This window comes from Pyrus communis, chromosome 13 (genome assembly GCF_963583255.1).
Source record: "Pyrus communis chromosome 13, drPyrComm1.1, whole genome shotgun sequence".
NCBI lineage: Eukaryota > Viridiplantae > Streptophyta > Magnoliopsida > Rosales > Rosaceae > Pyrus > Pyrus communis.
In genome coordinates this window covers 25175488-25186290 of record NC_084815.1, presented here as the reverse complement: position 1 = coordinate 25186290, position 10803 = coordinate 25175488, and the positions used below count along the sequence as shown (strand labels likewise).

The following is a 10803-nucleotide window of genomic DNA, read 5'->3' as shown; positions in this document are numbered from 1 at the left end:
CAATTTGAAGGACACTTGTAAGAAAAAACTTTATTCTAATTGTATAATAATATGTAATGTATCACCCTGTATTTCGGATCAATTGAAAAATTCTCCTCAATGTGAAGAGCTATAAGATAATTAAATTAGAAGTGCCAATTGTTGGCTATTATACTTTATACATGCACACGCACATGCACACATGAGATTTTCTTCACTAAAAATAAAAATGTGACAAAATTGGACTCTTTCAATTCATAGTGCATTAAGGCAATCTTACCACCCCCACATCCACGTGTTATCGACTAGGACAGATAAATAATTGCCAAATAAGAATCTACTTATTGATACTAGTGGACCCTTGAAGAAAATATAATGCTTTTTATTAAAAATCAATACATTATGGCTAAATAAATTTTTTTATTTTTTGTTGTTTTGTTTTTGTGGTGATGATATTTTTAAATGATGATTATGAAAATGAACGATTTCGATTAATAAATTTAAATTATAATATCACGTAATTTGATGAACAAAGCAACGAACCAGAATGTTAATACAAATTATTGTTCGAGCAAAAGCACAATTTGTTTAATATAATTTTGAGAAAGGGGAGGGATTTGAATTTGGTGTTAACGAGAAAACACACTATTCTAACATACTTAACAAAAAATCCAATTTATAGTTACATATTTAAAAAGTTAACAAAAGTAAACCATTTTAACCAAAACGATATGAACTAAAGTGAAAATTCACTAAGCTTAAAAGAATTAAATCATAATTTTTCTTTTGAGTCTCTCCAATATAACAAAAGGAAAAATTAAGAATAATGCTATTTACACACCTATTTTTATCTTTTCTTTTATCTTTCACACATCTTTAGGAGTTAAATCTTAATATAATTCGAAAAAACAAGAGCATCAAATCCAAGAAAATATAAATATGTATTCTTGGAATAAAAAAAGGGATTTGCAAATGAAAGAGCTAATACGATAACCAGTTTATAAATTGTTATAGCTTCCATAAAACATAAGATTTTTGAATTAGATTGCGTGACTTTGATATCCGATGGGGTTTTTCATAGCAGTCAACAGGGTTGGTTTACTTTTGGACATGCTTCATTTGTTTTGCTCTTTTTTCATTGATCTTCTTCAATTCATTCAATTTATATGCCGAAAATTGAAGAGGTGTGTGAGAAGTGAAAATGAGTGTGTGAAGGTAGTCAGAATTAAACCACAATTTAGCATCAAGACAAGTCCTCCAAACCCACGTGGCGTCAAAAGATTGGAGGTGTGAAGTAAAAAACAGATATTGCCACCGGCTGGTCGCAACTCCCCGTGCGTTCTAGTGTCACTGATTCATTGTGAGCCCGTTGAAAACGAGAGATTTGTGATCGGCACACAAGGTGGTACATCACGTGTTACTATATAAATGTTGGGATTTGTGTGTTAAAAAACCCATGTTCCTACCACAAAGAAAAATTTCTCGCTGAAAACGAACGGCTGACTGGTGAGTCATGCCCTTCATCGAGTGGCAAATTCATACCCAAAACTATCAAAACAAATACAGTAAGTTAACAAAATGCCCATGCTCCATGTTTTTTGCTATAAATTGCATCGTCCAGCTCCGACTGAAACAAACTCTCACGCTCCCGATTCCTTCTTCCCATTTCTCTCTCTCTCTCTAGATATACGCCTATATATATATATATATATATATATATATATATATATATATATGCGGCAGAGAGGCAGAGCGAACAACCGAAGATCCAGGAGCTTTTCGAGATCACGCATTGCAGTTGAGGGATCTTAGTCCCTATCTTCTTCTTCTTCTCCTCCTCATTTCACTCACTCTCGTTCGTGTTCGGATTCCAATTCTCAGCTCTCTCGATCACCGTCAACAATGGCTGCTTCTGCTAATGGTATGAGTCTGTGACGGTCGCATTTTCGTTGTTTTTGATTAATTGTGAGGTTAGTTATGTATGTGTTCGATTCGGACCTCTGAGTTTCGAATTGTTATTGCAGGTGAAGAACGGGAGGTGCAGAAGAACTACTGGGTGGAGCACTCCGCCGATTTGACGGTTGAGGCCATGATGCTCGACTCCAAGGCCTCTGATCTCGACAAGGAAGAACGACCTGAGGTTTATCTATATCTATCTATACCAATATGTATATGTATATGTATATGTATATCTATGTCTATACCTATATCTATATCTATGTATAGTTATAAAAAAAAAAAAAAAAAAAAAAAAGGAATGTATATAAAAAACAATGCTGATGAATTGGTGAAGTAATGACATTTACAAAAAATTTTGGACTTTAGAACTATTGATTGAAAAATTCGAAACTTAAGGTAATATCGGAGTTGATTTTCGGACCGAAAGACTGATTTGAGAAAGAACTCTATGATGAATCTAACAGAGCCCTGATTATTCGAGACATGAAACTTTACGAAATCTGAATGAATCAGATCCCATTGTTACAATGCAGAAGCTAAATGAGAAGAAAATTGTAGTTATGGACTTAAGATCTTTAATTCATTTGACCACCACACTTTTCTTTTTAAACAAGAAGCTCCAAAGTTTAATCCTTTCCGGACCAGTAAAAAGAAGAAACGAACTTTCGAGAATTTGGGTGACCAAGTATTGACATTCGGAACAATTTTATGTTTGATGTTTCATTTTTCATGTTTTATAAGCAGCATTGATTTTTTTATGGGATATATGCACTCTCAGTTTTTCACCTTTTTTTTATTTTTTATGTGAAGCTGAGAAAGGAACTTCCTTTGTCAACAGTTGGTGTTTTTTATTTTATTTTATTTTTTTGTTTTGGTGTGTGTTGAGATGATGTTTTCACGTAGTCACTATCGCATTTTCGAGGCTTGACTTAACTGGATCTTATCAGGTGCTTTCTATGCTCCCTCCCTATGAGGGTCAATCGGTTGTAGAACTCGGAGCTGGGATCGGTCGTTTCACTGGAGAATTAGCTGAAAAGGCCGGTCAGCTTGTCGCATTGGACTTCATTGACAGTGCGATAAAGAAGGTGATGCTGTGATCAATGTTTCGGTTCTCATCTCACACTGAAAGTGAGACTTCTATCTGTTTTTTTATTAACTTTGAATCTTTGATATGCTACTTTCCAGAATGAAAGCATTAATGGACACCATAAGAACGTCAAGTTCATGTGCGCTGATGTGGCATCGCCTGATCTGAAGATTTCTGAAGGATCAGTGGATTTGATATTCTCAAATTGGCTTCTTATGTATCTGTCAGATAAGGAGGTAATTTGCACTGGTTCTATTTAATGTGTCTTAAGGATTATGACAGAGGTTACTTCTTTGTCATTTTGTTCTGAAATCTAATCGAAATTTTTCGGCACTGCAGGTAGAGAAATTGGTGGAAAGGATGATGGGATGGTTGAAGGTCGGTGGATACATCTTTTTCCGAGAGTCTTGTTTCCACCAATCTGGAGACTCTAAACGAAAATCCAACCCAACCCATTACAGGGAACCCAGATTTTATACCAAGGTTTGCCTTCTTACTACTTTTTTTTAAGATGTGTTATGGAAATGCTCAATTTTGTTTACTAAATGATGAAGAGATTATATATCATCGGTCTCAGTTCATTGTAGTTTCTTGAAATTATTCAATTTTAGTAATATGCGTTCACGTTAAGATGTATGTTCTAATTCCGGCTCTTTCCTATAAACTAAATGTGATATAAAGTGAAAGTCATGAATATACACCTACAGAAGTTTCCCATGACTAATGGCATTGTATCAAAAGTATATAGTTCTGTCATTTTTGTGCTTGTATGCAAAGTAATAATTTAGCAGACAATTATATATGAGTTACTTTGTACTGCAGGTTTTCAAAGAATGCCGCATGCCTGATGATTCCGGGAATTTCTTTGAACTCTCTCTTGTTAGTTGCAAATGTATTGGTGCTTATGTTCGGAACAAAAAGAATCAAAATCAGGTATAAAACTAGTAGAAGTTTATTCAGCAGTTTTCCTTTCTTATAGTTCAACTGGCTTGCTGACAACATTATTGGTTACTACAGATCTGCTGGTTATGGCAGAAAGTCCCTTCAGAAAATGATAGAGGGTTCCAGCAGTTCTTGGATAATGTTCAGTACAAAAATAATGGCATACTACGATATGAGCGTGTCTTTGGGCGAGGTTTCGTGAGCACAGGAGGGATCGGTAATAGCTGTTGGCTGATTATTTATCATTGGTTCTCTGATTGATTGTCCTAACATGCCTGATATGAGCGAACCCTTCTCTTTTGAGCAGAAACTACGAAAGAATTTGTGGCAAAGTTGGATCTGAAGCCTGGCCAGAAAGTTCTTGATGTAGGCTGTGGCATTGGGGGAGGTGACTTCTATATGGCCTCAAACTTTGATGTTGAGGTTATTGGCATTGACCTCTCTGTGAATATGATTTCTTTTGCTCTCGAACAATCCATTGGACTCAAATGCGCTGTCGAGTTTGAAGTTGCTGATTGCACAAAAAAGACTTATCCTGACAATACCTTTGACGTGATATACAGCCGCGACACCATTTTACACATTCAAGTAAGTGCGCCCTTGTCATTTATCTGTGGGAGTCATGCTCCTTCAGCAACTTCATATTAATTTGTCAAGTTTCGCGAAACTTCCATTTATGACCTGATGACACTTTCAAAAATTTACAGGACAAGCCTGCATTATTCCGATCCTTCTACGAGTGGTTGAAGCCAGGCGGTAAAGTTCTCATCAGTGATTACTGTAGGTGTGCTGGAACTCCATCGGAAAACTTTGCTGAGTATATTAATCAAAGGGGATACGATCTCCATGATGTAAAAGCTTATGGTCAGGTATGCTTTGAAATTTGGCGTCTGATTTCTTTTACCAGCACGTCTTTCAAAATCATTCATCCATAATTCCCTGATATAAAATAATACTTGTACATTCATACCGTCCTCAGATGCTCAAGGACGCTGGTTTTTATGAGGTCATTGCTGAGGATCGTACTGATCAGTTCAAAGCAGTTCTGGAGCGGGAACTGGATGCCATTGAGAAGGATAAGGATTCATTCGTCCAGGACTTTTCTCAGGTAATTCTCTTCCTCATTTCCATGTTTTCCGAATTAACATATCAAATATTTATCCTTTCATACTTCTGATTCTTTGTGATTGAAAATATGAACAGGGGGATTATGATGACATCGTTGGTGGATGGAAGGCAAAACTGATCAGGGTTGATTCCGGCGAGCAGAAGTGGGGCCTGTTCATTGCCAAGAAGAATTGATCCTTCTGATAATCTTTATATCCCGTGTTTTATTATTAGACTTATGTATTTTAAACCACGTTGCTCGTGATTTAAATATTTCTAGTTGCTAGTCTGTAGAACGATCCTATTTCAACTCAATAAAATTGTAGTGTGATGTCTTTGGACTTTAGCCGCTATGCAACGGAATTGGAGTTGTATTTCTTCAGTTGTTATGATAAGAATCGTTGATAAATTTTTCTCTTTTCAAACTTGTACTTACATACATATGGAGAAAGAATTAGGAGACATCACTTGGAGTAATCTGTGACATTTGTTTCAGATCTGACAACAACCGGTGAAGTAGAGACCGTTTTGTAGTTTATGCTCGACTGGAACTCGTTGGAGATCACCTTTCTCTTTACCATCTCCTGTAAATTCTTTCGGGGGTGAGGACCTAAAAATCGCCACCAGTAAGTCACGACATGAGTACTAATATGAAACAATAGTATTGTGAAGCAAGGAACCCTACCTCAATCCATAAGCATATATAATCCGGTTGAAAATGCACCGGTATAAATTGCAGGTATCCATGGAAATGCAACAATCCAGTCCCGTAGCTCTGTCCATGTCCATGGTGATTGGTTGGAATAGCCGGTACTATCCAACAACCCTCCGATGAAAACCCAAATTTTGGATAAGAGAGCAACGACACAAACATCATTTCCAAGCATTGCAAAGAAGTTTTCTTTCTTTGTGCGTCTAGAAATATGTTCAGTTCGAAGCATACGAATTTCGAAAAATATTGCACTCAAGAAGTTCAAAAGATCTCCAACCTGAGAAAAGGGTAGTACTATGAATAGTCTGGAAAGCGTTTCATTACATGAACTCAGCTTTTCTTTGAAACATTAGCATCAAGAACTTAACGGTGTCGCGCTTACATTCGGAGGTGATCCACTGCGAGCATAGCAACCCGGAGATCAGACATGAGGACTCCGAACCAAGTACGAGTAGGTATGGTTGCTCCAACCATGCCATCAAGCAAACTATTATTCATGCCATCAAGCAAATTATTATCCAAATTAAGCCTTCATATTTGTGAAACCAAATTATTATTGTTCTTTTGCTATAATCATTTTCCATGTGAACATTTCTCAAGTCAAGATGGGAAAACATAAAGAAGGTGTCGGTCAAGTCAATTGGCTATATTAGTGTGTCTGTCTTTTTTATCCGGATACAATTTTCCTCTTTTAATAAAATAACAAAGATACATTTCAAGAATCATGCTAAAGAATACCAACTAGCTTCTTGTCTAGTAGTATTTCTCTTTCCCAAGTCGTCCTCGAAAAGATTTAAGGCTAAAAAACAAATGCTTGGTACATCTAATCATAATTCATATATGCATGATATATTTTCAAGGTGATTCATATGTGGTAATTTCATCCTATAAGCAAATATAGGTTATTACAAGCAAAGGCTTAACATATGAAGGAAAACTAAATTTACTAAAATTCCCATACAAACACAATATCGCAGTATTCAAAGATAATAGTTTGCGAAATGAACACATTCAAAATCACTTTAATTATTGCTTGGATCACAGGAAACAGCAAACTCATCAAATCGAACACCTTCAGTGTTCTTCTCCACCTCCCATTCCTTCTTCCTCTTCGACGTAATCGCCATCTTCATCAATCGTGGCATCTTGGTACTGTTGGTATTCCGCAACAAGATCGTTCATGTTGCTCTCCGCTTCTGTAAACTCCATCTCATCCATTCCTTCTCCGGTATACCAGTGCAAGAAGGCCTTCCTTCTAAACATCGCCGTGAACTGCTCGCTTACTCTTCGGAACATCTCTTGTATAGAAGTCGAATTCCCAATGAATGTCGAAGACATGATAAGACCTTGCGGCGGAATGTCACAAACGCTGGATTTCACATTGTTCGGAATCCATTCAACGAAGTAGGAGGAGTTCTTGTTCTGCACATTCATCATCTGTTCGTCCACTTCTTTTGTGCTCATTTTACCTCGAAACATCGCTGATGCTGTGAGGTAACGTCCGTGGCGTGGATCAGCTGCGCACATCATGTTTTTAGCATCCCACATTTGTTGTGTCAGTTCGGGGACAGACAATGCACAGTACTGCTGCGATCCTCGAGATGTCAAAGGCGCAAATCCCACCATGAAGAAGTGTAGTCGTGGGAATGGGATTAAGTTCACGGCTAGCTTTCGCAGATCTGAGTTCAATTGTCCAGGGAAGCGTAGACAACAAGTAACTCCGCTCATAGTTCCCGAAATCAGATGATTCAGATCCCCAACTGGAACACACACAAAAAGTACATTTCAGTGTTTAGGAACTAGTATTCCGTTTGAGGTCAAAACATATTTTTCGGCATCAGGATTAAGTCGATCAACATTTTACGCTTCAGAATTAATGAGGACAAAATGCAATGCTGAGTTTCATATGTGGATTCAACTTACAGCTTGGGGTGGTGAGCTTAAGAGTCCTAAAACAGATATCATAGAGGGCTTCATTGTCGAGGACCATACACTCATCGCCATTCTCGACCAGCTGGTGAACGGAAAGTGTGGCATTGTAAGGTTCAACAACGGTGTCTGAAACCTTCGGAGATGGAAAGACAGAGAAGGTGAGCATCATTCGATCTGGGAATTCTTCTCTGATCTTTGAAATGAGCAGAGTTCCCATTCCAGAACCGGTTCCGCCTCCAAGTGAGTGACATACTTGAAATCCTGCATCAAGTAAAGACCTAAAATATTGGTGACATCTAAATAACTCATCTGGATATTAAAGCATCTGAAAAACTAAGGTCGAAAATTATATAGAAAGATTGAATTTGAATTTTGTACCATGTTATGTGCGGTAAAAAGTTTAAAATCTAACCGTGCAAAAAAATGAGATGTTCCTTCATCTAAAGATTACAAAAATTTGTAGACGTGATGTGCCTCCCTTATCCAACCAAATTCGAACCTATGCGCCCAAGTTCAAATTTCTCCCCCAACAAGAATATCGCTCGTGTCGGACTTTACGTTAAATAAAAAAAAAGTTCTCGAATTAAACGACGTGCAGTCGAGATTGTACAAAATACATTATTAATAATCTTGACGATGATTGTATCTACTCATTGTCAATACATGTTGACAGTTCTTTAATAACAAACGTCCTTTTGAATTAGAACACAATTTGCAGAGTTATACATAATTAGATCACAACCAGATCATTAATTTTTAAAAATTAATCATGCGTGAACCATGCAAATTAATCAGCACAAAACAAATAAAATTAGATAAATCAAATCATACAATTTTTTTTGTGTGATCAATGAATGAAAATAGGTAAGTAAACTATATATATATATAGATATATAAACGTTACCTTGCAAGCAGTCACAGCTCTCAGCCTCTTTCCTAACAACATCGAGCACCGAATCAATAAGCTCAGCGCCTTCCGTGTAATGACCTTTAGCCCAATTGTTTCCGGCCCCGGACTGTCCAAAAACAAAGTTATCTGGCCGGAAAATCTGGCCGTAAGGCCCAGCGCGAATGCTGTCCATGGTGCCTGGCTCAAGGTCCATGAGCACCGCGCGAGGCACGTAACGGCCGCCGCTGGCCTCGTTGTAATAAACATTGACCCTCTCCAACTGAATGTCGGTGTTACCGGTGTACTGCCCGGTGGGGTCTATGCCGTGCTCGTCGCACACAACCTCCCAGAACTTTGATCCTATTTGGTTCCCACATTGCCCTCCCTGGATGTGCAGAATCTCTCTCATTTTTCGCCGATGTGTAGGGGGTAAAACGGGGAAGATGCGTAAGATAAATACGTATAAAACTGCCCGCGACTCTGTTTCCTTGAAAGGAAGGGTTATTTTTGGAGGGAAGGGTAGGGGTAGTTACTTATAAGGAGGGAGGGAGGATGATCTAACGGTGGGGATATGGGTGATAACTGATATGGAAGTTGGGAGTTTGATCTGGACGGTTGAGGAGTGTCCGTCCGGCGACAGGTTGTGGGGGTAGTTAGTTAGTTATGGGACGTCAAAAGTGTTGCCATCTGTGGCTGTTTCAATAAGTATCGCCGGCTTAACAGGGCCATGTTTTTATTTATATATTATCTCCTAATTTTTTTATTAAGTATTTTACAATGCACTCACAATATTAGAAAGATTACGACACCACAATAAGTCTAGTAAGTGGCAGACCCAAGACTTGGTGGGCTTGTTGTCGTTAGTTAATTCATGTTTCGTACATATTAATAGATATTAACATATGCCGAAACAATCTGATGAGTGATATCTAAAGAATTTGTCAAGTGTTGTCGACACAACCTATTCAGATATGCCTAGCAGGTATGACATCAAAAGTGAATACAAAAGTGACACGTACAAAATATTAGGAGGGTCCTCAGAAGACCTTCTCAAGTATATTTCCGGACTCCAGGTGATTCTGGGACCACCTTGGTCCCATTATGCATCCCGCTTTTGAATCTAATTACAGGTACGTATTGAACTCTTCATAAATACATATTATTTCTCAAAGTGTCATTATTCATGTTAATCAAATTTAAAACCTCCTCTAACTAGTGAAAATATATACTACTAATCAAATTGTTCTTACTTTTAGAGGGCAAAAATATGCTCTTCCTTGCAGATAATCACATCGTCACTTACTAGGAGGAGGCTGAAGTCCCACAATGGCGTTTCTGTTGTTTCATTTTCCTTATGCTTAAGACATTTTTTGTTGACTTTGACTTAACCAGCACTTGGGTTCTTCAGATGACCAAATGGGCCTCTTGGAAAGCAACCCAATTATTGCCCAAAGTACTTATTGGGTCAGGCTCTTTGTTCTTCATCCCTTTCTTTATCTTTTTTTTTTTTTTTTTTTTTTTAACAAAGGATGGTATCCACATTAAGGGGGACGAAATAAGCCTCACAGTGGGCTAGCCATAATAATATGGTTCAAATTTTTATTTGACGAGAGTCAAACCTGAGATCTCTCACTTACAAGTGAAAATAAATATCACTAGACCGTAGTATTAAATGACAAAAAGTTAAAACTAATGTATATCACTCGGATGTATATATGTTAAAGTATCAATAATAACTCTCTTTCATTATGACAATTATATTTAATGTATTTTACCAACAAAAAAAAAATTATTGCTCTTTGTAACTTGCCCCAGTAACCGGTTTGGGACCACTGAAAAATGTATCTCAAAATCCAAACAATTTATTTTTTAAGTTCTTACTAGAAGTTAATATCAACAAAAATTCACTCAAACCGGATTTTATTTTGTTGTGAAAAACAAAAAAAAAATTTATTTAGTCATATAACTATAATCAAATAACTAAATAAACAAAACATTTACGGCAAATAATGAAAATTATTCACGATCAAATGTCCAAAAGATTTCTGATTTGAGCTAATTTTGCACGGATGGTCTTTTCGATAAAGACTCTAAAATTGAACAATTCAAGCGTGAGATTCCATTTTGGAGTGAACGAAATAAGTAATTAGCGTCTTATTTATAACAAATGTATTGCGGAGATTGGTTTCCAATTGA

The 10803-nt window shown here is 37.1% G+C and overlaps 2 protein-coding genes across 2 annotated transcripts; one reads left to right on the top strand and one right to left on the bottom strand.

The window, feature by feature from the left end:
- Positions 1-1653: 1653 nt before the first annotated feature.
- LOC137712735 (phosphoethanolamine N-methyltransferase 1-like) lies at positions 1654-5477 on the top strand. Its single transcript, XM_068451881.1, has 11 exons — positions 1654-1900; positions 2004-2119; positions 2886-3023; positions 3124-3261; positions 3365-3508; positions 3848-3958; positions 4043-4184; positions 4275-4555; positions 4675-4836; positions 4947-5075; positions 5171-5477. The coding sequence occupies exons 1-11, from the start codon at positions 1882-1884 to the stop codon at positions 5267-5269; spliced, it is 1479 nt and encodes a 492-aa protein (XP_068307982.1). The 5' UTR covers positions 1654-1881; the 3' UTR covers positions 5270-5477.
- Positions 5478-6576: 1099 nt separating this feature from the next.
- LOC137713710 (tubulin beta-4 chain-like) lies at positions 6577-9088 on the bottom strand. Its single transcript, XM_068453050.1, has 3 exons — positions 8623-9088; positions 7710-7979; positions 6577-7546 (listed from the first exon to the last, which is right to left on the bottom strand). Exons 1-3 carry the CDS (start codon positions 9014-9016, stop codon positions 6861-6863), a joined length of 1350 nt encoding a protein of 449 aa, XP_068309151.1. The 5' UTR covers positions 9017-9088; the 3' UTR covers positions 6577-6860.
- Positions 9089-10803: the final 1715 nt, after the last annotated feature.